This window comes from Aspergillus costaricaensis, assembly GCF_003184835.1.
Source record: "Aspergillus costaricaensis CBS 115574 unplaced genomic scaffold BO79scaffold_13, whole genome shotgun sequence".
Taxonomy (NCBI): Eukaryota; Fungi; Ascomycota; class Eurotiomycetes; order Eurotiales; family Aspergillaceae; genus Aspergillus; species Aspergillus costaricensis.
In genome coordinates this window covers 306950-333630 of record NW_020291813.1, presented here as the reverse complement: position 1 = coordinate 333630, position 26681 = coordinate 306950, and the positions used below count along the sequence as shown (strand labels likewise).

At 50.4% G+C, this 26681-nt stretch overlaps 11 protein-coding genes across 11 annotated transcripts; 8 read left to right on the top strand and 3 right to left on the bottom strand.

Annotated features, from left to right (window-relative positions):
• Positions 1-532: 532 nt before the first annotated feature.
• BO79DRAFT_145660 (putative ubiquitin C-terminal hydrolase Ubp8) lies at positions 533-2343 on the top strand (the record flags this gene model as incomplete). Its single annotated transcript, XM_025678425.1, has 7 exons — positions 533-584; positions 652-888; positions 938-1045; positions 1096-1424; positions 1483-1908; positions 1961-2164; positions 2230-2343. The coding sequence occupies 7 exons, from the start codon at positions 533-535 to the stop codon at positions 2341-2343; spliced, it is 1470 nt and encodes a 489-aa protein (XP_025540350.1).
• A 1280-nt stretch (positions 2344-3623) lies between these two features.
• Positions 3624-4283, bottom strand: BO79DRAFT_254258 (40S ribosomal uS14 domain-containing protein; the record flags this gene model as incomplete). The annotated part of the gene is made up of 4 exons (XM_025686051.1): positions 3624-3878; positions 3961-4003; positions 4155-4178; positions 4246-4283. The coding sequence occupies 4 exons, from the start codon at positions 4281-4283 to the stop codon at positions 3624-3626; spliced, it is 360 nt and encodes a 119-aa protein (XP_025540349.1).
• A 4100-nt stretch (positions 4284-8383) lies between these two features.
• Positions 8384-9022, top strand: BO79DRAFT_11174 (uncharacterized protein). Its single transcript, XM_025677919.1, has one exon. It carries the CDS (start codon positions 8474-8476, stop codon positions 8906-8908), a length of 435 nt encoding a protein of 144 aa, XP_025540348.1. The 5' UTR covers positions 8384-8473; the 3' UTR covers positions 8909-9022.
• Positions 9023-9994: 972 nt separating this feature from the next.
• Positions 9995-11142, bottom strand: BO79DRAFT_11136 (uncharacterized protein). Its single transcript, XM_025677917.1, has one exon. It carries the CDS (start codon positions 10670-10672, stop codon positions 10046-10048), a length of 627 nt encoding a protein of 208 aa, XP_025540347.1. The 5' UTR covers positions 10673-11142; the 3' UTR covers positions 9995-10045.
• Positions 11143-11458: 316 nt separating this feature from the next.
• Positions 11459-13688, top strand: BO79DRAFT_11144 (Ytp1 family protein). The gene is made up of 4 exons (XM_025677918.1): positions 11459-11821; positions 11883-12529; positions 12583-13284; positions 13349-13688. The coding sequence occupies exons 1-4, from the start codon at positions 11560-11562 to the stop codon at positions 13532-13534; spliced, it is 1797 nt and encodes a 598-aa protein (XP_025540346.1). The 5' UTR covers positions 11459-11559; the 3' UTR covers positions 13535-13688.
• A 746-nt stretch (positions 13689-14434) lies between these two features.
• BO79DRAFT_244962 (dienelactone hydrolase family protein) lies at positions 14435-15521 on the top strand. Its single transcript, XM_025685427.1, has 4 exons — positions 14435-14615; positions 14681-15009; positions 15074-15191; positions 15253-15521. Exons 1-4 carry the CDS (start codon positions 14528-14530, stop codon positions 15453-15455), a joined length of 738 nt encoding a protein of 245 aa, XP_025540345.1. The 5' UTR covers positions 14435-14527; the 3' UTR covers positions 15456-15521.
• Positions 15522-15716: 195 nt separating this feature from the next.
• Positions 15717-19926, top strand: BO79DRAFT_287054 (GPI-anchor transamidase subunit GAA1). Its single transcript, XM_025688534.1, has 10 exons — positions 15717-16393; positions 16459-16596; positions 16668-16749; positions 16804-16869; positions 16921-17042; positions 17095-17298; positions 17749-18040; positions 18121-18359; positions 18421-19289; positions 19344-19926. Exons 1-10 carry the CDS (start codon positions 16201-16203, stop codon positions 19830-19832), a joined length of 2694 nt encoding a protein of 897 aa, XP_025540344.1. The 5' UTR covers positions 15717-16200; the 3' UTR covers positions 19833-19926.
• Positions 19927-20072: 146 nt separating this feature from the next.
• On the bottom strand, positions 20073-21573 carry BO79DRAFT_193626 (proteasome regulatory particle lid subunit RPN9). Its single transcript, XM_025680991.1, has 3 exons — positions 21210-21573; positions 20904-21139; positions 20073-20844 (listed from the first exon to the last, which is right to left on the bottom strand). Exons 1-3 carry the CDS (start codon positions 21475-21477, stop codon positions 20203-20205), a joined length of 1146 nt encoding a protein of 381 aa, XP_025540343.1. The 5' UTR covers positions 21478-21573; the 3' UTR covers positions 20073-20202.
• Positions 21574-21984: 411 nt separating this feature from the next.
• BO79DRAFT_193624 (class I SAM-dependent DNA methyltransferase) lies at positions 21985-22919 on the top strand. The gene is made up of 3 exons (XM_025680990.1): positions 21985-22098; positions 22152-22323; positions 22394-22919. The coding sequence occupies exons 1-3, from the start codon at positions 22061-22063 to the stop codon at positions 22913-22915; spliced, it is 732 nt and encodes a 243-aa protein (XP_025540342.1). The 5' UTR covers positions 21985-22060; the 3' UTR covers positions 22916-22919.
• Positions 22920-23387: 468 nt separating this feature from the next.
• Positions 23388-25112, top strand: BO79DRAFT_171877 (complex I NDUFA9 subunit family protein). Its single transcript, XM_025679610.1, has 9 exons — positions 23388-23638; positions 23696-23709; positions 23775-23837; positions 23888-23982; positions 24037-24128; positions 24181-24322; positions 24370-24528; positions 24575-24910; positions 24961-25112. Exons 1-9 carry the CDS (start codon positions 23490-23492, stop codon positions 25057-25059), a joined length of 1149 nt encoding a protein of 382 aa, XP_025540341.1. The 5' UTR covers positions 23388-23489; the 3' UTR covers positions 25060-25112.
• A 110-nt stretch (positions 25113-25222) lies between these two features.
• On the top strand, positions 25223-26392 carry BO79DRAFT_287050 (uroporphyrinogen-III synthase HEM4; the record flags this gene model as incomplete). Its single annotated transcript, XM_025688533.1, has 2 exons — positions 25223-25565; positions 25632-26392. Exons 1-2 carry the CDS (start codon positions 25268-25270, stop codon positions 26390-26392), a joined length of 1059 nt encoding a protein of 352 aa, XP_025540340.1. The 5' UTR covers positions 25223-25267.
• Between the last annotated feature and the right edge of the window lie 289 nt (positions 26393-26681).

Genomic DNA, 26681 nt, shown 5'->3' with positions numbered 1-26681 from the left:
GTCTCTGTCCGTCTATTTCATTGGGGCTGTCCTTGCACGGTCCTGAACAAGAAGACAGCGAGGGACCGAGTGACTCGAGGGGGGATCCCGCCGTGACCAAGTCCCGATCCCGATTTGAACTGCGGAACACCCGGTGGCTGCGGAGAAACACTCGAGTGAACTGCTGCCCGCTCTCGACATTCCACTGCTTCGGTGGCTTTGCTATTGGCACATCTTGCGAAGGTGCATTTCTCTCTCTTCATCCCCATTGGAGGACCTGGCGTCCCCTAGCATACAGAGCTGATATGATTCATGCCTGCAGAGTCCTCCAGGGTAGTCCGTCCGATCCATGGATTCCTACTTGATCTGCAGTTGACCTGCTGAATATCTTTATCGTCTCCCTCTCTCTACATTGAGGGACTAACTGTACTACTCTTAACACACTCCTTCACCCATCTCGACTGGGAGCCTCACTCTAGGCTGAGCCAGGATAGGCTTCACGTGCGAGCTGTGACACTTGTTTCACTACGTTCATTCATAACTACCTCACACAATGGCTAGCGTCCTCTCCATATCATTACTTTCTGAGGCCGAATATGGCTGCGGTATGTGGAATTCATGCGCAGAGCTGTTTCCCGGATCTTTTTGGCCCCTTTACTGACCTGATAACAGAGCATCTGGCCACGCTAATGGGGCAGGATGTGAGCACTGCAGAGCAGTTCAAGAACGCTTTTATCAAAGCGCATAATTCATTAGGCCATTTTCAGCGAGCAATGGATTCATCGAAGCAGAACGGTCGTCTCAAATCCAAAGATTTTCTGAAACCAAAGTACAACTGCTTGACATGCGGTGAAACGATGCCGATGGGCGGCCGAAAAGCCCATACCGAGAAGACTAGCCATCAATTCTGTAGGTGATTCTTGCCTTTTCCTATCGATGTTTACTAACAGTGTTCGAGACATGGATTCGCGAGCCCGCACAGTATACTGCCAGGCTTGTGGGGATTTCGTCTATGACCACGGCCTCGAACGACTTCGGTGCTCAACAACAGAAAGTGCTCTTCAAGGTTAGCGTCTGACCTACTCTCCCGCTTGGTATAGCACTAACACGCCAAAGTCGCCAAGAAACGTCGCTTCAGCGATAGCTCTGCGGACGAGCTTTATATTCGGAGCAATGCCAGCAAGCGTCCTTGCGCTAAGCAAGGTGTCAGGGGTTTGTTCAACCTGGGCCAAACCTGCTATCTCAATGTCATCCTTCAGACCCTTCTGCACGACCCAATACTCAACACTTATTTTCTTGGGAACGGTCATCAGCCCCACGACTGCACTGCTTCTGACTGCGTAGGATGTGCAGTTGCGGAGGCCTTCGCGGATTTCAACAGCAGCGACAAGCCGGAAGGGTTCGCAGCTCTCAATCTTCTTCTAGCATCATGGCGTGCAAGTTCTGTATGTTATTACCACGGACATTTATCTCTGACAAGTGGTGCTAATTGCCATCATCCAGACATTGGCAGGTTATCAACAACAAGACGCACATGAGTATTACCAATTTCTCGTCGACAAGCTTCACCTTAGTACTGAGAACCACCGAGAAGGCCATGAAAAGGGTTGTCCTTGCTTCTTCCATAAGACCTTTTACGGCAAGCTCCGAAGCAGCGTGACTTGCGACAAGTGTGGCAACGTCACACGAACGGATGATCCTATGGTGGATCTCAGTCTTGATGTCCAAGTGCAGGCGAAGAAACGTGCCATGGGTGGCACAGGAGTTTCATCGACGCCTACCCTGAGCGGATGTCTGGAGAGCTACACGTCTCCGGAGAAACTAATGGCAGGCGTGTACAACTGCAGTCACTGCGGCGGAACACCACAGAAAGCCACCAAACAACTGCGCATTCGGAAATTACCCGCCATTCTGTGCATGCAGCTAAAGGTATGTTCCTGCGCAAATTCCCTAGGACCAGACACAGACTTACCCAATACAGCGATTTGAGCACACCTTTTCCGTCTCGGAGAAGCTAGAAGGCAAAATCGACTTTCCACTATCGATCAACATGCTCCCTTATACAACTTGCCCGCAGGCCAAAGTTGACAGGTCCAGATTCGTATATGACCTCTCATCTGCTGTAGTCCATCAAGGCAAACTTGATGCGGGGCACTACTACGTCTACTGCCGCCAGGGCGATGATGTGAGTTACTGACCTGCCCCCAGTTAAACTACTCTCAAACAGCGTTCCTAACCCGAACTTCTCAGTGGGTACTCTTCAACGACGACAAAGTCACCGCCGTCACCGAGGCAGAAGTCCTCAACGCCGACGCGTATCTCCTATTCTACAATCTTCGATCACTGGCTTCTGCGCCGCAATAGAAGCTAGCTACCTATCGTGTACTATCACACCACATCATCACATCACATTGTACTCTGGCGGCTGCCTCATCTTCTCGCATTCGGTTTCTCTTCAGCGACTCGGAGTCCACGGCTAGGAGTTGTATTATTATTGTTTGATTGGTTGGTTGCATGTATGCTCATGTAGGAGAGCGGGGGCTGGATGCAAGACTGCTGTTGTGAAGTTATGTTGTGTTTCTTCTCTTTTCTTTGCTTGCTTTATAGCTCAGTCGCTTAGAAATAGCGGGTATGTCTGCGCCGTGTGCGTTAGACTAACTAGTATAGTAGAAGGCTAAGGTTACGGGAGTGGTATACATGGCCGAGCGCCTCGCTAGATATGGATGTCGAATACAAGACTGTATGGGTGTTTCAAATACTCGATCTTGATTAAAGTATATCAAATCTGGCCCTGACCTGGACGCTAGATACTTGACACTAGATAGACATAGATGCTTCCATGTGACTCATGATATACTCCCAGTCATCTACACTAGGCAGGTCCTACAGGAACTATCTACCAGAGGACAGTCCTATGACTGGACCCAAACCCAACTGACTACACCCTTCAATAAGCCGGAAGCATCAACCAAAGCAGAGCCGCACGATCCCAGAAGACATGCATAACCAGCCCATACGAACAATACAGTCTCCAGCAGCACCCTCACCTCTCACAGGACAAGCCGGGGGAAGAATCGGTGATTATCAAGAGATCCTCAATTGAATAGGAAATACTGTCCCCACCAGCCAGCCAACAACCTATACCAACCCCCTCTCGTCTCTAACCCTCAAATCTCATCTCTTCCCCAATCACACCTAAGAAGGTATAAAGGAAAATCCACCATGAACGAATAAGAAAAACACCATTTTATTTCATTCCATTGAAAATCAAGCCCGGGTTTCGGATTTCATTTGCGTTTTCGATTTCACAGACACACAACGCACACACACACTGTGGTAAAAGAATATAAGAGGCTACCGTTATCCCCCCCTGTATTTCTTCTTCCTCCGCTAATCCCCCGACATGGGAATCGTGGGGGATCGTTGGTTTATTTGATGATTGGGTGGTGTATGTGTAAGAGAGAATCGAAAGCGCCACGAGCACGTTTTTAACGAATCATCGTCGTGAGTAACGGAAAATTGGGATCGATGATGATGATGGGGGATGGAGAAGATTCGATTTAACGGTACTGTTTGGGTGAGATGGTGTTAGTTATATCACTTGGTTTGAGTTGTGTGGCGTGATTGTGTGTGTGTGATTCTGGCTATTTCGATGTCGAGTGGCATTTCATTTCCCCTTCAATCCGTTCCTGGTATCCATTCTTCTTCTTCTTCGTCGTCGTCGTCGCAAGTCCCATCTCTTTCTCTTTCGGTATCCTCCTCGTCATGCCAATGCCATTTCGGATATAATGTGATTGTGGTACTGGTGCTGGAATATGCATGTGGGTTATGGTGAAACCAACCTTGTGGAAACCGATGTCAGAGGACTTCTCACGGAAGCACTGACGGCAGATGTTCATCTGTACGCAAAAAAACCAGTTAGCCATTATTCCAGCACCCCCAATATTTTCGCATCGCGTAGATTTCAGTGGATATCCATACCCCGTACTTGCGGATCAGACCGGCGCGGTGGGAGCAGACACGGCTGTATTATTCCAACACAACGAATCAGCACAAAACTTCCTTTCATATTTTCGTTATATGTCCTCGATTCGATTCATTTCTTCTCTCCTCTCCGAAACTCCCTCCCAATCCCACACATCATCTCTTCGGGAAAAAAATCGCAAAATACGCACCAAGAACGGGAACCCTTGCCGAACCTATCCATCACAGATCAATTAGCAACCACATCTATACCAAATTTCATCGGCACGGATTTCAACTTACTTGCGGGGCCGGCTGTACCAAACGGACTCGTGAGTCATCTTGAATCTGAGGCGAGAGAAACCTGGGGATGAGACGGTGTTTGGCAGGCGGTTTGTCGTCGCTGGGCGTTGAAGGGGGACGGGGATTCAACGAAAAGGTTAGGGTCGAAATTCCGTTTGTGTGTCTTTCCGGTTTCCGTGATGCGGGCTCGGACCATCTCGCTTGATGGGGGCGCTAAGCCTTGTTGGGATGGGTATTGATTGGGTGCTGGTCATGTGATATGGGTTTGGGGCTATTTTCAACTTTACTACTCCAGATGTCGGGTTCGGAGGGGAGGTTGTTCCGGTGGATGTATATCGATGGTCTTAGACCTATTTCATGGAGAAGTTGTTTTTCAGGTTATTGCGTATAATGGTAAACATTTTATTGACTTCTTGCTGCGTGGGTATTCTTTCAGCTCATGTATAATTATTTCAATTAAGATGTCTGCCTGCATTCCATTCTACTTACCACGCCATCACTAACCTCGCTATACTCAATCGCGTGCTTGAGAGCCCGAAGCAGAATGGCCAACCACAACGAGACACATCTTTCCACAGGAATGCACATTTCTAATACACCCCACCTTACTCACAGATATATACTGCTCAGACTTTCTGTCTGGAATTATACACAACAGCTTGCGCTGCACAGCACCCCCACCCACCTTCTTCTACTTATACTTACCCTCCACTGCAAGTATACCAAGACAACTTGAACTACGCTCAATTAGCTCAACAACGCACAATTATCTCTAGTCCAGATTTTGAAGGCCATGTATAAGTAAATTATTATATCGAGATTTTTCATGGACTACCCAGCCACCAGATGGGTTGTTAAGAGGCAGACTACAGACTACAGATCACAAGGGCACAGGTGCGTAAGTAATCTGGTACTAAGCATAGTTAGTCAATAGTCGCTTAGTATTTGGTATATTTGTTGCATCTATCCGTGTTAGGTAATACTCTTACCCACTCATGTTCAGATAGGTACATATCTTAGTACTCCATAGAATACTCCCTCCTCCCTCTCAGGGGCAAGGCATGGTTACATGCATCCAAGGATAAAAGGCAGGCATATAGACAGACAAATTAGAAAGGATGAGGAAAGAAAAAAGAAAAAGAAACTTGGGCAAAGAAAAGGGGATAGAAAAAGTAATTAAGTATTATAGGGGTTCTCATAAGGCTTAGAGCTATCGGTGTAAGGCTGGCTAGGGAAGTAGCTAGCTAGCTAGCACATGCATCAGTTGTGCATTAACTCATGAGATGTTTGTTGGAGGGGAACCATAAGACTAGTTGGTATGTGGTTGTCAGTTGGCCTTTCAATGATTTTTGGAAAAGTTATCCTATCCAATGTAAGCTTTGTATGGTAGCTACAGGGTACGTAGTACTTCACTTGTGCGCTTTACTTAAGGGGAAAAGTTGACCATTTGCTTAAATGAGCAACGGCCACAGATCATATTAGATCACCCTGAAGGCCCCTTCAATTATAAGGAGTGGGATATAATTCCAGAGACAGCGTAGCAGGGGATCTATCTATTGACCAACGATCAACAAAGCGGTCACTACAGAAAGAAAAGCAAGCACAAGCTAGCCTCCTCAAAACCCGAACATCCGAGCTCCGACGTGATAGACGACTGTGTAGTCACTTGCGTTCGGGATTACCCGCTCGATTGGACCTAATAGGGCTAAGGAGTGATGATCGCACCAGGCGCGGTACAGGAGAAGCATCTAGCATCTGTCTAGTAAATATTATTGGTGCTGTGTGTATAAGCGATTGGTCCGTCTCGCTTGGATCAGTGATGATCATCTGTGTACAAAGTAGTAAGGTACTTGTGCCTGGATGGCCAATTCGGGCGCCGATTTTCGGGGGTTCTCTTATTGTTAGTAGGCATAATGTGTTTGATCTTTATGTCGCGTGAGCTAGTCAATCAGACAAGCAATGTAGAATGTAGCGAAAGGCTGTCTTGTGATAGGGGATCGTAAACTTGTGACTACTGCAGGACATAATCCATGTCTCGTTTCAGACTGGTAGGGTGGATTTGTGTCTCCCCGCAGTCACCCTCCCTGTTTTTGCGGCATGTTGCGGTGACTGATGGTCACACTCCTACTTTGAGAGCTATGCTTGCGGTAGGTTAGGTAGAACACAGTATATGACTGACATCTTGATGTAAGGGGTGGTTGGCAATCACTTGACCTTACGTATACTGCGAATTGCACATTCTTCGGCAAGTTAAACTGAACGAGATGACTGGGTGAAGAAGACTCGATAAAAATACTCTGGCTAAGGTGTAGTTTAGTATTAGGTACTATACCTTGTGAGATGGACATTAAGCGAGATGACACTTCAGACCATGTAAGCTGAAGTAGCTATGGAAATTGTCATAATTCAAAAGCCAATGATGTTCGATATGGTCCTTGACGAGCAAAGAATCTGGGGTAGTAGTTCCCTAGCATACGAAATGGTATAAGAAGAGGGCGTTTCTGAACCGAAGTAAGTGCTTAAGTGCCAGCCTGGAAGCTAGAACCCTATGCCCTGCCAAATTAGTCGACGATAATAGATCGGACCATCTAGTTGATGGCCATCGAACCTGCTAGAGAAGAGCAGGCTGTTATAGTTATCCTCGATGTCGCTTAATGAACCGTACCAGCTAGCGTGACAGTCCAGGAGCGAATCACAAAGAAATCAGAAACTGTAAAGGGAGTACCTGAGCCGTCTCACCAACCAGGCCAACCGGTTAAAGCGGCACCATCATCGGAGTGAAGCCGGAATTAGCGGCACGGAGATTATGGCCTGCCTAGTATAGTCAAGTGCTGAGCCATGGTTTGTCTCCGCGTAGAAAAAATGAGCTCTGCGGGCGGCATCCGCCGGCTGTTTTGCGTACCCTTGCCCAATATCAGAAAATTTTCGCCAATCGAACTACTTCGACCCAAGTTGCGGTGGAATCCACATGGAAGGAAAAGTCTCCGAGTTTATGAGCCTGATCAAGAAAATGATTGGGCGATGCATCGGAAATGGTCCGTCCAACCACTAGTACTTACTACCTAAGGACCTACACATGCGATGACCTGTAAGCTGAACGCCATATGTAAGAATGGTAAACCCTGAATGGCGACATGTCAACATGACAGTTGTAGTCTAGGCCTCCCATCGATGACGGAGATCGAAACGCGGCAGCCTTCGTGCAAATGCCGCCAGACAAAGGCAGGGAAACCTGAAGAAGAGTGTAAAGTAAGCCGATTGAGCCGGATGTGCCGAACGCGAGGTCATGGGATCGGGTCGATCTTATCAGGCCTAATTTTTATGGCGGGTCCCATTTAGTTTGTGTGTCGGCTTGACAGCACGGATGTCCAGCAGTCCAATATGGCAATGATTGCTGCGTAGTCTGATCCTGTTGGTAGATAGACTCACCAGGACAGTGGCATTCACAATAAGACAATAGTAACATCCACCTTCATTCTCATCCTCATAGACAATTGTAACCATGATGTGGGTTTTACTTCTATCAAGCAGTCTGGATAAACCATACCATGACGTCAACGACATGATCGCAACAAGTATCCGATCTTTCCTCCTCACGACGAGCGTCGCGTCATGAGCGATGAGTCAGTGCTGGTCATACGATGCATAAGTACGGGTGCGGTGGGAATGGGCCAGCCAGGCCTGAAAACGGTCAAAGAGAGAGAGAAAAGTGGATAATATACTTAAGAAACTTAACTAGAGAAAGAGGCTCGACAATGATTGAATGGTTTAATGCGAGAGATCTCCGGGAAGGACAGATGTGTCTGTAGACGGGAGGTGCGTGGATGTAAGAAAAGGTGACGAGAAGCGCATGGACGGTGTTTATGCCGCCCGGGCAGTTCATACAGCACGGAAGAGCGCGGATGCGGATTGTGATTCTCGCCCGGTGATGCCAAGCCGCGATCGTCGTTGGGTTGTCAGAAGGGGAGCAAAAGGGCGATAGATACTGGCAGAATCATTACACGGGCACGGACAGGGCTAGCAATTACTAGCAAACAGCCCAACGTGCGAGGCCCGCCGGGTGGGGTTTGCTTCCGAGGGAAGAGGGATGCCACTAAAGGATGCCACTAAAGCCGGCAGAGATCGACGCTTGTTGGTGGTCTGTCTACTTAACAAACGTAGATACACAAGGTAGCTCGATATAAGGATTAAGATCGAGTACTATTGTATTGAGTACTCTAAGGCTCATATGTGGCGGCTGTGTTGGTTACACCACTGTTGTACAATCATCGTGCTAATGAACATATCTCTGGCAGTTAGTTCATGGTCGCTTGTCAGTCTAACCTGTTTGTGTTGTATAGATGCGATCGTCGCCAACCCTACTAAAAGGCCGGTCGGCGCCAGCACATCCGCGGTCTGTACCTGTCCATGGACTCCAGGGCATGCACCGCTCTCCTCGCTTGTAGCACCGACCTTTAGTGCAACCGCCTGCATCGCAACGTCACGCTACACTGGCATGCGCCTGAGTCGACGATCAGCCCACCAGAACCTGGAGATAAAAGTCATGGGCCAGTTGGGTACATTCCAGATGGGCCACTGTTCAACAGGGCTGGACAGCTATCCGTCCATCTTTAGGCACGGCACTGTCTCCTACATCCACTGCAGCTCCTCTGTGCTCATGTAGCTGGTTCCAACACTAATTGGAGCGGGATTGTCCAAAGTAGTAGTCCGTAGGGCGATAGACAGCTTGCCGGAGATGGCACCGATCGACCTCTGCAGAAAGAGGGGTTATGTTAGTTAGTACAGTAGGTCTTGACTTCAGCTCGCCCTTTGGTCGCGGAGGATACTTCCTGCTTTAGCAGCTCTCCGTCCCAAGTCCCCTCCAATTCACAGCTTGCAATAAGCCAGCATCATGTCAGAGTATGCCCGTGCTGCTTGCTCGTTCGCGGTCCGTTGCATATGTAGTTGGTACATGGTAATCGGGGCTGGTGATAGATCGCTCCGCACTATGAACCAACATAACACACTATGGCATCCCCCCTTTCAACAGTCCCCACCAACTCTTTCTACCGCCAATGTAAGGGGAGATGAAACTGGATGCATGACTGTCCTCTGGTGATGTCGCGAAATCCAATCATCTTAAATACTGCGGATTCGACACAATCTATCCTAAACAACAGCCCCTGGCAGTTCACTCTTCACAAGCTCGAATAGCCGCCGAGACGGAGTGATCTATCTCTCAGTGTGTCACGTACTAAACGCTTCGTAGGCTTATTGCGCACCATCTTACAAGTCGCGGGAAGGCGGGACCTAAGAAATTGGGCGTATCAGGATCCCTGCATTCTGGACTTCTGTTTACATCCCCCGCGATCGAATGACTGCTGCGCCTTCGAGGGGGCTGTCAGACGGACAGAAAGGGATGGATAGATACATGGCATGAGCGTCCTGGCATACTAGTACTGATTACAGAGGACGGCGTGGAGACGAGATCGGAGCCAAAGGGCGTACAGGCCACTGCCAGACACGCAGATGAAGGTGGACCGGCATAGTAGTTCCATAGACTTGCAGCCTTGCTGACCCTTTTCACCAATAGTGCGAACCTGTGCTTGATGACCCTTCTTTGTGATTCTGGCATCACGAGAAAGTTGTGCTGTCCCGCGGCATTAGTAATATATCCGCGGAGGGGCCATGAAGCAGAAGCAGATAGAAAAAGGCCCGAAAACAGGCGAACAGGATCCCCGAAGCGGATGGAGAACAAGAAGGGAGCATCCACTGGTGCGCTCTAGGCCATACGCTAAAAGTCCGGTACCTTGGGATGAGGTCATTTCTCATGGCGCGTCAGCGCACCGTGACCTGGAAGTCGAGTATCTCTCCCGGTCGCTCCGGGCTTCCGAGAACCCAACTCTGCCAAGAGGAGTAAATTTCTTTTTACTTTCCTCTTTTTCCTTTGAAAATACCCTTTCCCTAGGCTCTTTTTTTTCGTGCCCCTCTTCGGCTCTGTTGGAAATTGGTTCATATGATTTAAAGAGACAACATGCACTTCTCTTGTTCCCATTATTAAGTAGTTCCATTTCCCACACAATAAGCTTTGATTCTGAAGAAGGTTCATACCCCAGCAAGATGCATCGTGAGTCAGAGGCTGAGAGCTCGTGATCCCAGGAGGCTTTGCTACAAGTAGTAAGAGAAGTATACGGATTGAGTAGTAGGGATGATGTTGGAAAGGAAGTAAGATGGAAGGGAGGGATTGGCTGACAGGCGAAAAGATCCCGAGAAAAGTGTAAGTGGATAATAGAATGGAAAAGAAAAATAACATTTTTTGAATGGAAGAGGAAATAAAGTTCCAGGCATTGGAGGCGGTGATCAGTCCAAAAAGAATGATCGGCTCCATCGCTGGATGACTTCGGGAGGCATGAGTGGTGGTACCAGCGTTCTCAGCAAGACACCTCATGATGACGATGAAAGCTTTGAGGGATCGAGCTATATCATAGGCATAGCCTCAACATGGAATCCGAGAGTATCTTGGTAATGACCATTACCCTTATTCTGTGCAAAAAGAGAAAACAAAAGAGGAGACAGAGGTCAAGCAAACAAAGCAGCAGTCAAAACAAAAACCAGACTGGGGAGGTGAACAGCGTCACTCCTGGGAGGCCTTATTACATTTTTTTTTTTTTTCCTTTTTCCCTTTTTCCAATTCCCTGCTAGCGCGAGGGTGCCAGTGAGTAACTCCACTTTCGGCACACGGAGCTTTGGGGAGCTCCAGCAGGATCGCTTGTTTCCACGGCCTCTCGGTCTTGTTGCATCCTATCCCCGCCAGCTCCGAAGGAAGGAGAGCTGCGACCACAAGGCGCGAATGGAAAAGGAAAAAATTAAGTCATGAGTAATGATTAAATAAAAAGTCTCGCGCGACCCTCTCTGGCAATCCCGGTCTTCAGCCTTCCGTCTCGTCTCTCTACCTACCTGTATGGTCCACCGTTGGTCGGCTGGGTTTCCTTGGATTCTTCGCCCATTCTTATACTTATACTTCCTGCCTTCCCTTCCCTTCCACAATCGTCCGTTGCTTCCATACTTCAGCCCTACCGACTTGTCTGTCCCCCCGACGTATTCCCACGTACTGCCCTCCGCCAGGTGGTAGCCGCGCCCATCCGCATCCCAGCTTCCTCCGTACAAATTTCTTCTGCCATCTTGCTTGCGACAAGTGGAGCTGGGAGTTGGCTTGATCTCTTAGTCGTCTCTCCTGCTCGCACTTGACTCCAGTTTGTCGCGCGTCGAAGAGATATACTTTCCCTTTTCTTTTTTGGATTTCCCGTCCGTAATAATATAGAAGCTCCTCCCCTCATGTGGCAGCGAGCTTCCCGTGCCGCATTTGCGGCAGCTTTCCTTCTAGCCTCCGTTGCGAATGCGCTTCCCCACGGAGATGATGAAGCGATGGATATGGACATGGGTATGGACATGAGTCACAGCGAGTCCACCCATGAATCGTCTACAGAGGCAGATGACGATTCCCCCATGAGCTACTTCGCCTATGGGAAACACGGCACCGCGATTGCCGTTCACATCGGTCTGATGATTCTCGCCTGGTGCTTCATTCTGCCAACAGGTATAGCTCATTCTAGCCTATCCTCCACAAAAGCACCGAAAACTAACACTTGCAATTACAGCGGTCATGTTCAGCGTCGCACGGTCACGTTTCGCATTGCCGTCGCAATTCCTTTTCTTGGTATGCAATGCGGTGGGATTGCTCATTGGAATCATCTACAACAGCCAGACCCCCGATTTGTATGAGAACAACGCTCATCACAAGATTGGCTGGATCGCAACCTGGGTCATGAGCGCGCAGGTCATCATGTCATTGATCTTTGCCTATGCTGGCAGAGGCGAGTCGGAGTCGACTTCTTATGAACGGGCAGCGTTCCTTCCCGTTTCTACCGATGAGATGGAGAGTCCCCAGATGTACTCTGGTGGTATCCGCCATTCGTACCGCTGGTCGCGCGACAGTGGACAGGGCACGGAGAGAAACTCCTCTTCCCTCCACAGTCGCCCTGGGTCGCCTTCTTGTGCGTCGCCTTCGGATGAGTATGACGGTTTCGAAAAGCCCGAGGATCCGCTCCCCGAACATTCGTCCCAACCGCGCGGTTGGTTCCGCATCCCCTTCGCCGACCGATTCCTTGCCAGTCGGGTACCTCGTATGGTCTCTACTCGGGCGCTTCGCATTATCTCGACCATCTATGCTGTTATCGACAGAATCATCTTGCCGTTTGGCTTCGTGGCTATCGCGACCGGTGGTGTGACTTATGGTGGTCTTATGGTAAGTTTCTAGTATGGGCCACTTCGTTGATCTTCGCTAACGCGCGTTTGCAGAGAGGCAAGGAGGTCTTCAATGGTCTTGCGCACTTTATCAAAGGAGGTATCTTTTTCTGGTATGGTCTTCTGACTCTGGGACGTATGCTTGGCTGCTGGGCCGACCTGGGCTGGGCCTGGAACGTGAAGCCGTCCAGTCCCATTGTCGGTAAATGGAAGGCCAAGATCCCCACGGGTGAATTCACTGAATCGTTCGTGATCTTCCTCTACGGCGTCACCAACGTTTTCTTGGAGCATCTCACCAGTTGGGGTGGCGCATGGACTGCCACTGACCTTGAGCATGTCTCCATCTCCATCATGTTCTTCGGCGGCGGTCTCTGTGGTATGCTCTTCGAGTCGAAGCGCGTCAAAGGCTGGTTGAACAGCACAGTTCTCCAATATCCCTCTCATATGAGTGCGCACACGTCGACAGATACCGCATGGCAGCTTCCTGACACACAGGGCGTGTCACTGAACCCCATGCCTGCGTTGGTCATCCTTCTGTTGGGTATGATGATGGGTTCGCACCACCAGGATAGTATGGTATCGACCATGGTGCACAAGCAGTGGGGTAACCTCCTGGTCGGCTTTGCACTGGCTCGTGGTATGACCTATGTCATCATGTACCTCAAGCCCCCGACCTCCTACCTTCCATCTCGCCCGCCAACCGAGATCGTCGCTGCTTTCTGCTTGATCTCGGGTGGTTTGGTCTTCATGCTTAGTGTAAGTTCAGCAAAGAAGGAATCACAAATCCTACACAGGACACGTTGGCTAACTCTTAGGATAGACCCGGAGCGTGATTCAAACCCTGGAGTACTATGACCTCGACGCGATGTTTGTGTTCACAGTTACTATGGGACTGACCGCCTTCATCATGTCGTGCGAAATTCTCTCCATTGCCCTGAAGGCCTGGGCGGTGAAGCGGGAGTCGCGCCCTGCGCTGCCGCCTTTCCAGTTCCCGGCCTCCGCCTGATTTTATTCATGTCATCCGTTCTGCCGGGCTCCATCTGACTCGAGACGAGTTTGGTGACGACACCGGACAGATGCGCAAAACAAAACGAACATACTCGCCCAAAAACAACACCATCTGCTTTTGACAGCATTATACCCCTTACAACATTTGATTTTCTTCGGCCTGGTGTCGCGGCTCGGACATTCGGGTGACGATCATAATACGACCATAGTATATACCACGGCCTTGTCTATGACCCTATTTATCTCTGATGTGCCCCCGTGTTAATGAATGATATCCCTGTGATGGAAGGATAATGAGGAGGTGATTTATGACTTTCCTAGTTCTACCGACATAATGAAACCATAATATACCATTGTATATGGACTATCTACATTTACTCTTACCTCTATCGTACCCAGAACTTCGTCTAAGACTAAGCTATAATGCCCCAAGTTAATTCCCCTGAATCATCTAGGTGCAGATCCCTTCTTCACACTTGAACAGACGGTGGAGGTAGATCCCGGGGTTAAAACTCGCTAAAATCCGAGCCGCCTGACGAAGCTTAACCAAAAAGCGTGACGCCCGACGTCGGCGAGAATTGCCGGTCGGCAGACTCTCGGGGGGCGTTTTCAAGGTACACGAACCGCCACCCGGCGAATTCTGATAACCTCCACGATGGATATTATTGATAGCCGACTTCACATCCTTTGCTTGAATGGCTGTAACCTAGGCTCATGCGCAATTGAATATTATGTCTAGCGAATTTATTGGGCGGTGTCGGACATCCTACCGTGTCATTCAGGCATTAGTAATGGGGTGAGGGGCAGCAAGTGGGGAGGGGCATTTTTGGGGAAAGAAGACGGTCCAGAGTGGATGCTGCTCATTTGAGGCAAAGCCCTGTGGATATATCTAGTCGCCATTCCCTCCTTTGACATCCTTGTCATTAGAACTATCCCATATACCTTTTTTCTATACATCCCTTCAATTCACCAAGCCCAACCACCCGTCACCATGGCCTCTAACCCTCCCGGAGCTTGCTGTGCCCAGGGCTTCAAGCACGAAGGCACCCCTGTCGGTGAAGTCAAGAAGATCAACAACAGTATGTTATCCGGTTAGATCTTTCTAGAACCATGACCCTCTTCTAACACCGTCTTTCCCAAACAGTCGACACCTACATTGTCTACCCCAAGGACAACAAGACCCCCGAGAAGGCTGTCCTCTTCCTGAGCGACATCTTCGGTCTCTTCAACAACGCCAAGCTCCTCGCCGATGAGTTCGCCAACAATGGATACCTGTGTGTCCTCCCCGACCTTTTCAGCGGCGACGCCATCGACCCCGTCGCCATGGAGTCCGGCAAGTTTGACATTGGTGCCTGGTTCCCCAACCACCAGCCCGCCAACGTCGACCCCATCGTCGAGTCGACCATCAAGTACATCAAGGGAGACTTGGGCGTTAAGCGCATCGGCGCTGTCGGTTACTGCTTCGGTGCCAAGGTAAGTTGAAATCGACTCGCCGAAAGGTATTATGTGATTGTTTGCTAACGAGGCGTGTTTCCAGTACGTCTGCCGCTTCATGAAGGACGGCCAGGTCGACGTTGGTTTCAACGCCCACCCCTCTTTCGTCACCCACGAGGAGCTTGGTGCCATCCAGGGCCCTCTGTCCATTGCTGCTGCTCGTAAGTGGAATCCTTTATCGCAACGCGTGCGAGGCCGCGCATGCTGACTTGGTTTGAACAGAAATCGACAACATCTTCACCACCCAGCTCCGTCACGAGTCTGAGGAGACCCTCATCAAGACTGGCAAGCCCTGGCAGATCAACCTGTACAGCGGTGTCTCCCACGGCTTCGCTGTCCGCGCTGACTTGAGCGTTCCCCACTTCAAGTGGTCCAAGGAGCAAGCTTTCTGCCAGGCCGTCAACTGGTTCAAGCAGTACCTGTAAATGTTTGAGGTAGAATTAGCGGCATCTTCTGTACATGTTACCATTAGTTAGATAATGAACCGGCATGAGGCATGATAATTTCGGTAATTATCAAAGCGAAAGAAATCATTGTAGAGAGAAGTAGGCGACGAAGTTGGTTACTCTGTAAATCATAAAGGAACGATAAGCGTTATCTTTCACGTGACCCCGGAGGATCCGCGCTGGGAAGAGAAAAGGCGAGACCAGATCAGCTTTCAATTTAAGAGCAACCAGATCCAGCCACCCCCGGAAAGCACTAAAGTAGTGCCTCTGCTCTCTTCCCTGGGGCTGTCTGGCCTTATATTCTAACTTATTGTTTCCCGCTATTTTTCTGCGCTGTTTGAGTTCCATCCGTTGGCTTGTTTCATCTTGGCTCAATTCCCGTCGCGTATACCGGAGTTTGCGTGCATTGCATCCAGTGGCTTCAAAACGAGTCATTGCCAATGGTTCAAAGTTCATAAGTCCTTCATCAAAACCAACAGAAATACCATCTCTCGAATTGTCCTACTCGGTTCCGCTCCTTTCCCTCGACCACACGAGACACTCTCAAGCCCTCGTGACTATTCCATCGCTCCCTAGACTCCGCCAGTCCCGTGTTGTACATCGCACCTCGACTTCCACGGCGCCTCCATTGTCATATTCCGCCTGCGATACTATCGACCTTCATCTATCGTTGTAATAAACTTGCCTTGACATATCGCCTTGCTACGGCCATTCGCACTCGACCATGGCCACTCCCGCTGCCCTTCCGCCGCTACCCTTCAACCCGTCCAGGGTACGATCTTACGTCCTCCGCCTACCGCTTTTCACCCGGCTCGTGCTTCTAGCGATTATTTTATTCTGGCTGCTGGAGCTTCAGACAATCTGGAGTGTGGTACAATGGGGCTCCGTGATACCAGAGGAGGTTGGATTCGGCACTAGTATGTCTCTTCGGGCACACGTGGCCTTGCTTGCAAATACAGCCAGGTTCTGACTCTTAGGACAGTGTACCGTCTTAACACCTACCCTTTCATCCACTTGGGATTCTTCCATGCCTTCTTGAATATACTGGCGCTCACGCCCTTGTTGGAGCGCTTTGAGGCCGAGCATGGCACATTGACCGCTGTTGCGCTGTTCATTGGGCGTAAGTTTGCTCCTTGGCGTGATCTAGGATGGTTGGACGAATGTGCTAATGGATGTTTGCTTCTCGTTTAGCTCTCTCTACGCTACCTGCAGGCATTTACATCCTGATTGAGAAGTTTGTTTTGCATAGGAATACCGCGGTCGTGGGTTCAAGGTGAGTGCTCTGTAGCATCTCCGAGTTGTGAGATGGTACCTAATGAGTGTCCAGTATTTGGGTCTTCCTTCTCCTTGGCTCCGAGGCCATTCGGACATTCAAATCAAACCCCTACTTTAGGTATGTTCGAGCACTAGTCTCTGTCTCAGTTCCCGACTAATGCGGCTTCAGTCTCGGGTCGACCAAGATTCCCACGTGGACGTCGCCCCTGTTCGCATGCGCTCTTGTCTCGATTCTTGTGCCAAACACCAGCTTCCTTGGCCATTTATGCGCTATCCTGGTTGGATACTTGCGTAAGTAGTAGTTCTCCAGTAGACCTCGGTTCGCAGCTAATCCGCTCGACAGTCGGCCTTGGGGTCCTCAAGATTTTCGTTCCCCCGGAGAAGGTTTTGAGATGGATTGAGGGCAAGCTCAATCTCCTCGGAAGACTGCCACACTACGTGTCAGTGGATCAGAAGACGTACGGCCGTTATGGAGTCCTTCCCACGACTACCACCGGCGGAGAAAGGGGAACCCCGATGAGCTTCCTCGGCTCATCGCAACGCCTTGGTCCGTGATGACTAAGGACTAACGCTATACCTAAGTGGATACATTCTTGTGCATATTTAATTAGCATTATACGGCATTCAATAGTGACTCGCAATATTGCGGGGAAAGCAAATAATACTGAATCTAGGGGAAGTTGTGCAGGTGGTCTATAGCGGTTGACGTAAATTTGCGGGCAGATCGATTAGTGCTCCGTAGCGGCGGTAGACATCTTGCTCCGATCAAGCACCACCATCACCATGGGATTTGGTTCCCTAATGCTTCAGATCTCATGGCCTTGAAATGTAAGATTCAAATTGTTTTATACTCTAACGTTCTATCTACGAAACTCGTTGCCCCCTTTTTGCCTTGCCCTCCCTACAGCTCCATGCGACTCACCCTCCACCTTACCCCGGATTGTCGCGAAGGACACCTCAAACGAGACCAGACCACGCTGACATGTATTCATAACAGCTGCGATCCGCAAAGTGCGGAGTAACCCTCACTTCCTCTTCGTGCACTTACCGCACATTCTCTCCTTCATCTGCATCGTCGCCGGCGTTGTTTGGCTCCTCCTACTCCCCCTCAACGATTACTCCCGACAGACCTACATCTCCGAGAACGCGCTCCTGCCGGGTCAAGTCCACGCCTATTTCTCCGGTAGCGAGCAGCACATCTTCCGCGGATACAAGAAGGAGCTAGAGGGGGTACTTGAAGGGCAGACTGCCGAGGGACAGGAAGCGTGGAATGATGCCTTTACTCCTGCGTATGTTGCTGGAGCTCCGCACCACTTACGATTTGAATAACTGGGATCGCGTTGCTGACTGGACATATTATGCTGCTTAGTGTGTCAGATAAGATTCAATCGGTTTTGAAAGCTACCGGATTGAAAGTTGCCACGCAGAACTACGAATACACGTCGTCGGGGATCACGCATCAGGGACAGAATGTCTACGCGATTATTCAGGCGCCGCGAGGAGATGCCACCGAAGCTATTGTGCTTGTGGCGGCTTGGAAGACCGTGGAGGATGAGCTGAATCTGAATGGTGTTACGCTTGCACTGACGCTGGCGAGATACTTTAAGCGTGGGTGACTTCCTCGGTCGTTATGGGATGTGGTATGGTTTGCTAATTGGATGGAGAACAGGGTGGTCGCTGTGGTCGAAGGATATCATTTTCTTGTTTCCGCCGGACAGTAAGGCAGGCACTCAGGCGTGGATTGACGCATACCATGATATGCAGCCGGCGTTTGTGCAGCCCCTTCCATTGAAGAGCGGTGCTTTGCAAGGAGGTCTTGTGATTGAATACCCGTTTGACCATCGCTTCGAGTCTCTGCATATTCTCTACGACGGGGTCAATGGCCAGTTGCCCAACTTAGATCTGTTTAACACGGCTATATCCATTACCGGTGGGCAGATGGGCATCGGGACCAATCTGCAGGAGATGTGGGATCACGATGATAGTTACGAGATGCGGTTGCAGACCATTATGAGAGGAATGGTCAAGCAGGGCTTTGGCTATGCCACGGGTCCTCACAGCAGTTTCATGCCGTATCATATCGATGCTATCACTCTCCAGACGAAGGGCGAAGGCTGGCAGGATGAGATGGCGCTGGGTCGCACGGTTGAGAGTCTCTGCCGCAGCTTGAACAACCTCCTCGAGCATCTGCACCAGAGTTTCTTCTTCTATCTTCTCATGCAGACCAACCGTTTCGTCAGCATCGGCACATATCTTCCTAGCGCGATGTTGATTGCCGGTAACTTCACCATTATGGCAATCGCTCTCTGGCTCCGGACAGGCTACTACCCTGGCTCGCAGCAAGCCTCGAAGCCGACTAAAGAACCAGTCACAACCACAACTACAGAGAAGCACGACGACAAGCAAGCACCACCCGCAAAAGCAGATGCCAGTAACAACATCATAGAACGTCAACTGGCCCTCCCACTTACCCTCGTCGTCGGTCTCCACCTCCTCGGTCTAATTCCCCTCTACATCTTCAACAACATCCCCCACCAGGTCCGTATTCCCTCCCCTAATATAACCCAAACTCCTTCCTAACAACCAACGCAGTACTACCCAACAGCAACCTACACCAGCATCCTCGCCAACTTCATCCTCCCCCTCCTCCTCTCCGCCACCCTCTCCTACACCCTAACCCCTCAGCCACAACAATACCACCTCATCAAATCCTTCTCCCTCCTCATTCTCGGCCTCTTCCTCTCCACCCTCGCAACCCTCAACTTCTCCCTCTCCTTCATGGTCGGTCTTCTCTGCGCCCCGCTAAGCTTCATTCACCGCATCAACCCGCAATCCACCTCCCGTCCCCTCAGATACATCCTCAGTACGCTGGCCCTAGCGCTATTGAATGTGCTCTCCCCGCCTGTCGTTCTGCTCGCGGCGTGCTGGTACTTCGGCGCTGATGTCGAGACGGTCTTGACGCAAGCCGCTTTCGGGTGGGATGTCTGGGGCGTATGGACGCAGGTCGTTGTTTGGTGTGTTTGGTGGCCTGCTTGGGTGGCCGGGTGTGCATTGGTGGGATTCTCTCTGTTCTCGTCCTGATTGAATGAGAATAAGTTGAGTTAATGGTTTAAGAGGTCGGATCAGGGGCATCATAACGTGACTGATAGGTAGAAGAAGTCTTACGTAGGTGGAGGCAAGGATGGATAGATCAATAGTTCGTTGTTTCTCTTTCTGTTTCTGTATTATAATAGGCATGCATTTATGTATGTATAGGTTGAAAATTACATCATATCAGGTGTTATTGTGGATGTTGAGTGTAAAAAGAGCTAGAGAGGGCTTCGTAGATCTCAATTATAATGAGGTTCTAGTACTTGTTCGTACATACATGCATGGTAAGTCTTTTACCCATCAGACAGGACTAATCATAAGGAACAGAAGACGATATAAAAGAAGTAGAAAAATGGGGGCTCTATGCAGCCCACACATCCTTTCCAACGCCCTCGATCCAGTGACCCAGCTGGTTAACACCAGCATCCCAATCCTTCAGACGGTTCCGCATGCCCTCAATCTGCTTCATATCCAGAACCTTCGGCTGCACCCAGTTGATCTGGGCGACCTGAGCCACCTGATCAATGGCACCCTTGAGCAGACCCAGCGACAAGGCCTTCATGATCAGATGCTCGATCTCCTGGGGCTTGACCTTCGTTTCGGCGGAGATGGACGAGAAAGTCAGGTTGCGGTCGTGCGGGGGCCGACGGAAGACCATCTCCGTCAGCGCAGACAGGGAGATCTTCTGGTAGAGGAAAATGCGGTGTTGCTCGAGCAGCTGGTTCTTGGAGATGTTTCCGGCGAGGACGTCGTAGGCGGTCAGGTCGCCGCGGTTGAAGGCGAACAGGAGCTCGCGCAGCCAGCTGTGCGGCGTCTCGGTGAGGGAGTCCAGGATCGGGTGCAGGAGGAGTTCACCGAAGTTGTAGATGGTGTCGGAGACGAGCGCGGCCACGCTGAGGTTATATGCGCGGGAGACGCGCTCGGCTTCGCTGAGATCCTCGAGGTTGATGCAGGCGAGGTAGAGGAGGGCGTTCTTGTAGAAGGAGGCGAATTCTTGTTTGGCCTGTGGATGTGGGTAGAAGGGTTAGTGAGGTCTAGGTGGCGGTTGCGGGGGGAACATACGTGGTAGTAGTCTGCGTTGACCTTATAGAAAGATGCGTGCACCACGGTCTCCACGGAGTCGAACGTGTCCAGCACTTTCTGGCATGTCTCCAGGTCCTTCTGGGCACCGTTCAGGTCTTGTAGCCTTTGCTTGACGTTGGCGACATCCGCGAGGGCGTAGATGTAAGCATCTTGTGACTCGGGCTTGTTGACTTTGTCTGCCAGTGATGTGAGGAAGGTGAGGCGTTCTTGGTCGTCTGATAGCAATAGTGTTAGCGATGCCTTTGGGTTGTGAAGATCCAAATAGCGATTAGCTGGGATACGAACTTGAGCATTCTGTTGACGCCATCAACCCCAGCGAGACGAACTTGAGCTGATTGATTCTGTCGGCGAAGCTGAGGACGAAACTCTTGAATATCGGTAGTCGCTGAGCAGCGCTCTCTGGTAGACGGAAGAATTCAATCAAGGAATCCGTAAGCTGATGCCATAGTTTGCGTTCCCAGTAATCTTCGAAGCTCAGGAAATAGGCCTGGCATTGCTCGGGAGCTTGCTGCAGCTGGTCGGCGAGAAAATCGGAGATCCGTTGGTTCTCCATGTTGGAGGAGGAATAGGGGATGCGGTGTGAGATCTAGGATGGATTGGATGAAAGACCGGAAGGAGGGAGAAGGAGAATGGACGTAATGGGGGGAAGATGGAGGCAGGGAAGCTGATCTGAAGTGGAAGCGGAGCTGGTCGTGATGCAGCGCCGTCGAGCTCGGGCGGTGAGGCACATGACATCCTACATCATCTACCGTCTACTGCAGTATAGTTATCGCAACTTATCCGGCTTCATATAGGGTGAGAACTAGCTTATCCATTCATTCATTCGTTTGTTGGGCAGAAATTGCTGGTCCTTCTGTGAGCGTATTAGCTGAAGGTGCCTAATACGCTTTAGGGATCAACTTGGCGGCGACATTGGAGGGTTTACAAGAAGTATCCGATATGTCTCCGAACTTGCCTACTGTAAGCTTCTGGTCAGTCTGCTCAGCCATGGTCAAGCAAGCTATAAATATGGCTCTCTACGTCCATCTTCCTCCTTACTCGTAGTCATCCCAAGATCTTTTCCCAACAGCAATTGATCATATAAATCATTTATAAATACCTATACTCTGATACTTAAGCCGAATCTCTACCTAGACATGGCAGAGCACACAGAGAGGAACCGTCAGTACTTTGAGTATGTGCACACCACCTTTTCTTTGCTTGATGATATTGTCTTATACTTTACAGCAAGCTGGCCAAGTCCTACACCAGCGACTTCAAAAGTATCCTGGAATCCATTTGCAGACTGGTGGACAGTCACCGTCCTTGGATCAATGATGCATGGATCGACACTGAGGCTGGAAAGGGGAAAGATATCAAGATGTTAGAGTATGCATGTGGGACTGGGCCTGTTTCTTTGGTAAGTTACTATGTCTCGCTCGCATTGCTATTGAAGTAGCATGGTCATGAACCGCGAGTTAATTTCATAGACGTTGGCACCTTTTGTCTCGAAGATCGTTGGACTCGACGTTTCGGATAATATGATTAGCGAGTACAACAACAATGCCAAAGAAGCGGGCTATGAAGACAAGATGGTCGCACTCAAGGGTGACCTTTTGGCTGAGTCTGCTCCGGCAGAGCTCTCAGGGCCCGAGTACTTTGACTTTGATCTCGTGGTTGTCAGCATGGCCCTTCACCACTTCGAGAGACCAGAGTTAGCCATGGCCCGCTTTGGAGAGCGTCTGAAGAAAGGTGGTGTGTGCGTAATTGTCGACATTGTGCCAGACGATCACCACCATGGCCATTGTCACAATGTTGAGCATGGCTTTGGCGATGCTGCGCATACGGTCAAAAGCCATGGGTTTACCATGGATCAAATGAAGCAGCTGTACGAAGAAGCAGGACTTGGGACGGGCTTCAAATATGATATTTCGAAGGAGCAGGTTGTATTCCGCAAGGATGGGAAAGAGCATTTGAAGACCATATTCATTGCTCGTGGGCAGCGTGCGTGATAGCAAAGGAATAGGTTGCTTATGCTTCGGTGATTAGCTTATAAATGCGATATGACAAGCGTCCCGTTCGTCCAGCAGCAATGCGATGTTCATAGTCCACAGGTTCTGCAGCAATTGACTTTGTAGTTCTTGGTTGTTAGTGGTAGGTTCATTTGGATCTCGACATGACGATGATGAGCGCCTAGCAACCAATCAGAGGCTTCGAATAGTCAGACGCGATCCGGTGTGAAATGCAGTGACGGCCATAACCACGCCTCCATAGCTAGATGTGTATGTAGATTTTGATGGCTGAAAGATTCATTCGTCTAGATACTTAATTAATCACACAATTGTCTGACGGACAAGTAGGAAAGTGTTGGCAGACAATTGAAAGGTCGAGGGTGCTGTCCGAAAAAGGACTAGCGCCAAGTCCCGTGCCAACTCCAGGATATTCGGGACCACGACTTTCGACCAGCTGCAGTACAAGTCCTGACGTCGAGCTACGCTCTCTCCCCTCTCCTCACCATTGTCCATTGAAACACCGATCCGGACGCAGTTCGGTGGTCTCGTCCGTTTCATATCCAGAATTGAGACCATGCAGACGTCCCGGGCCGTCAATTCCGCCATGGGCGCCAGGGCATTTGTCCCCGCCCCCAAGATCCGATTCCAGATCCAGCGCCGGAATCTTCAGGATGTCGCGATCACTAGAACTGGAAAGCCGATTCTGAAGGTCCAGGGTGGCCGGTAAGGCGCATTGCCGTTGTGATGGAGCTCCGCGATGCTAACTAGTCTTTGCTACAGGTCCTCTTTGGGAGGTACATATCCCTCTTCTGCCGCGCCGGTCTCACGCTACCAGATGGCTAAAATTGCTCTACTCTAGGTCACACCGCGACCGTCTTCGGTGCTACTGGTTTCCTCGGTCGTTACATCGTCAACAAGCTCGGTATGTTGGTCAATTGGTTGGGAGGGAGCACAGGAATTGACGCCTTCCAGCTACGCAGGGATGCACCGTTGTCGTCCCTTACCGTGAGGAGATGACGAAGAGACACTTGAAGGTCACTGGTGACCTTGGCCGTGTCAACTTCATTGTATGATCCGTCAGAAGTTGGGTGGTTTGGCTTGGCCCACTAATCGTGGTCTAGGAATACGACTTGCGCAACACCCAGTCCATCGAGGAGGCTGTGCGCCATTCCGATGTTGTCTACAACCTTGTCGGTCGTCAATATCCCACCAAGTCAGTGATCCATGGGCATGAGACAAGCGACGCGCTGCTAATAATTGGGCAGGAACTTCTCCTACACTGACGTCCACGTCGACGGTACGGAGCGCATCGTTGAGGCTGTTGCCAAGTACGACGTTGACCGCTTCATCCACGTCTCTTCCTACAACGCCAGCCGGGACTCTCCTTCCGAGTACTTTGCGACCAAGGTCCGTGGATCGATCCGCCATAGTTACTTTCATACTGATTGTCGCAGGCCTGGGGTGAGGAGATCGTCCGCAACATCTACCCCGAGACCACCATCGTCCGCCCTGCGCCCATGTTCGGTTTCGAGGACAACCTCCTCCACAAGCTCGCTCGTGTGACCAACCTCCTCACATCGAACCACATGCAGGAGCGCTACTGGCCCGTTCACGTATGTTAAGAGGTTGACTTTGTTGGGATTGAGCTAACATGCATAGGCCATTGATGTCGGTACTGCTCTGGAGCGCATGCTGCACGACGACAGCACCGTCGGTCAGACCTTCGAGCTGTACGGCCCCAAGAACTACTCCACCGCCGAGATTGCCGAGCTGGTCGACCGCGAAATTGTCAAGCACCGCCGTCACGTCAACGTGCCCAAGGCCATCCTCAAGCCTCTGGCTTACTACCTGAACAAGTACCTCTGGTGGCCCACCATCTCCGCCGACGAGGTGGAGCGTGAGTTCATCGACCAGGTGATCGACCCCAACGCCAAGACGTTCAAGGATCTCGACATTGAGCCTGTCGACCTCAGCACTCTGACCTTCCACTACCTGGTAAGCAACCCTTAACTAAATCAATCCTCTCAGAAACTAACAATATGCAGCTGGGCTACCGTAGCGCCTCGTACTACGATCTCCCTCCGGCCACGGAGCGCGAGAGACAGGAGGAGAAGAAGTACCTGCACGTTCTGGACGACCAGTAGTCTGTTTTTTTAGTGTACATAACCTACTAGACCCAAATTTCGTTTGTTCCGTCACAGTGTAGTTGTATTACTCAGTAGAAGAATAGCCGCGGCATCTCCGCATCCGTCCATCCCACTTCACCACCACAACAACAACAACCCTCAATCTCATCCTCGTCCACCACCACAACCACACCACCACAACCCCAATTGAATACAAATCAACACAATGACCTCCCCAGAAAATACCAACAAACCTCCCATAATCCTCCTCAAAACCAAATCCACCCCGCACGACAACTACTCCGACTACTTCCACCACCCCACCAGCAACTACACACCCACCTTCATCCCAGTCCTCTCACACAACTTCCACACCGAGAGACTACGCTCCATCCGGGCACTATTCACCTCCGGAGCCCTCCTCCCTTCTCAGAAGAATAATGACCGAAAATACGGCGGATTGATCTTCACCAGCCAGCGCGCAGTCGAAGGCTTCGGGAGAGTCCTTGCTGAACTTGACGATGGTAATTTACCCCACCACTACCACACCATACAAAATCAACAATCACACAGAGACTAACAAGAAGCAGACAGCGAAGCTAAAGCTACATTAAAAACCTCCTCCCAAAACCTCCCCATCTACACCGTCGGACCCGCAACATCGCGCTCCCTAACCACCATCGTTGACAAATACCTACCGCACGCGAGCATCCACGGCGCAGATACAGGGAATGGAGAGGCGTTAGCGAAGTATATTCTTGAACACTATAATTCTCTTTATACTACTACCAATACCACCACCACGACGTCATCAAATCCCAATGGGGAAGATGTATACAAGCCACCGCTACTTTTCCTCGTCGGCGAACAACGACGGGATATTATCCCGCGGACACTTATGAATCCTGATCTACCTCCCGGGGAGGTTGTTGGTGTTGATGAGGTGGTTGTGTATGAGACGGGGGTGATGGAGGGGTTTGAGGAGAGTTTCAAGGGGGTGGTTGAGAGGGAGAGGGAAGTTATGAGGAATAATAATAATAATAGTACTACTGGGGGGGAGGGGAGAGGGAGGGTGGTGTGGACGGTGGTGTTTTCGCCGACGGGGTGTGAGGGGATGTTGAGGGGGTTGGGGTATTTGGGTAAGGAGGATGGTAGTGGTTGTGGTTGGGGGAAGGTGGATGGGGATGGGGAGAGGAGGAGGTTCTTTGTTGCGACGATTGGGCCGACGACGAGGGATTATTTGAGGAGGGAGTTTGGGTTTGAGGCGGATGTTTGTGCGGAGAGGCCGAGTCCTGAGGGGGTGGGGGAGGGGATTGAGAGGTTTATGAATGAAATGATGAACTCTTCTTAGGAGACTTAGGGGTGGTGGGTGTTGGTGGTGTAAGATACCTGTGATGTGTATATACCCTTAGCTTAAGAAACTTCATACCACTCTATATCAATCGCTAACGTAATGTATATTCAAGCTGGACTATCGCTGAAACTGCACGCCGCTTCCACATCAACATCAACAATAATCTCGAGATGCTGCAGTCATGACTCCCTCACATATGGGCTATTCGACATATTACTGCGTACAAGGCCAGCGCGCTGAGTGCTGCTGCCTGTTCTCTATGCATCATGGGTATGTGCTAAGCCAA

Excerpts from the sequence above, each read along its gene's own strand:
- BO79DRAFT_11174 (XM_025677919.1), top strand. The coding sequence starts at position 8,474 with ATGTGGCGGCTGTGTTGGTTACACCACTGTTGTACAATCATCGTGCTA.
- BO79DRAFT_11136 (XM_025677917.1), bottom strand. The coding sequence starts at position 10,672 with ATGAGGTGTCTTGCTGAGAACGCTGGTACCACCACTCATGCCTCCCGA.
- BO79DRAFT_11144 (XM_025677918.1), top strand. The coding sequence starts at position 11,560 with ATGTGGCAGCGAGCTTCCCGTGCCGCATTTGCGGCAGCTTTCCTTCTA. Across the intron at positions 11,822-11,882 it reads GTGCTTCATTCTGCCAACAG|CGGTCATGTTCAGCGTCGCA; the intron begins GTATAGCTCATT and ends TTGCAATTACAG. Across the intron at positions 12,530-12,582 it reads TGACTTATGGTGGTCTTATG|AGAGGCAAGGAGGTCTTCAA; the intron begins GTAAGTTTCTAG and ends GCGCGTTTGCAG.
- BO79DRAFT_244962 (XM_025685427.1), top strand. The coding sequence starts at position 14,528 with ATGGCCTCTAACCCTCCCGGAGCTTGCTGTGCCCAGGGCTTCAAGCAC. Across the intron at positions 14,616-14,680 it reads AGTCAAGAAGATCAACAACA|TCGACACCTACATTGTCTAC; the intron begins GTATGTTATCCG and ends TTTCCCAAACAG. Across the intron at positions 15,010-15,073 it reads GTTACTGCTTCGGTGCCAAG|TACGTCTGCCGCTTCATGAA; the intron begins GTAAGTTGAAAT and ends GCGTGTTTCCAG.
- BO79DRAFT_287054 (XM_025688534.1), top strand. The coding sequence starts at position 16,201 with ATGGCCACTCCCGCTGCCCTTCCGCCGCTACCCTTCAACCCGTCCAGG. Across the intron at positions 17,043-17,094 it reads TATCCTGGTTGGATACTTGC|TCGGCCTTGGGGTCCTCAAG; the intron begins GTAAGTAGTAGT and ends TCCGCTCGACAG. Across the intron at positions 19,290-19,343 it reads TCAACAACATCCCCCACCAG|TACTACCCAACAGCAACCTA; the intron begins GTCCGTATTCCC and ends CAACCAACGCAG.
- BO79DRAFT_193626 (XM_025680991.1), bottom strand. The coding sequence starts at position 21,477 with ATGGAGAACCAACGGATCTCCGATTTTCTCGCCGACCAGCTGCAGCAA. Across the intron at positions 21,140-21,209 it reads GGCGTCAACAGAATGCTCAA|ACGACCAAGAACGCCTCACC; the intron begins GTTCGTATCCCA and ends TATTGCTATCAG. Across the intron at positions 20,845-20,903 it reads TCAACGCAGACTACTACCAC|GCCAAACAAGAATTCGCCTC; the intron begins GTATGTTCCCCC and ends CCACATCCACAG.
- BO79DRAFT_193624 (XM_025680990.1), top strand. The coding sequence starts at position 22,061 with ATGGCAGAGCACACAGAGAGGAACCGTCAGTACTTTGA. Across the intron at positions 22,099-22,151 it reads AGGAACCGTCAGTACTTTGA|CAAGCTGGCCAAGTCCTACA; the intron begins GTATGTGCACAC and ends TATACTTTACAG. Across the intron at positions 22,324-22,393 it reads GGACTGGGCCTGTTTCTTTG|ACGTTGGCACCTTTTGTCTC; the intron begins GTAAGTTACTAT and ends TTAATTTCATAG.
- BO79DRAFT_171877 (XM_025679610.1), top strand. The coding sequence starts at position 23,490 with ATGCAGACGTCCCGGGCCGTCAATTCCGCCATGGGCGCCAGGGCATTT. Across the intron at positions 23,838-23,887 it reads TTACATCGTCAACAAGCTCG|CTACGCAGGGATGCACCGTT; the intron begins GTATGTTGGTCA and ends GACGCCTTCCAG. Across the intron at positions 24,129-24,180 it reads GGTCGTCAATATCCCACCAA|GAACTTCTCCTACACTGACG; the intron begins GTCAGTGATCCA and ends ATAATTGGGCAG.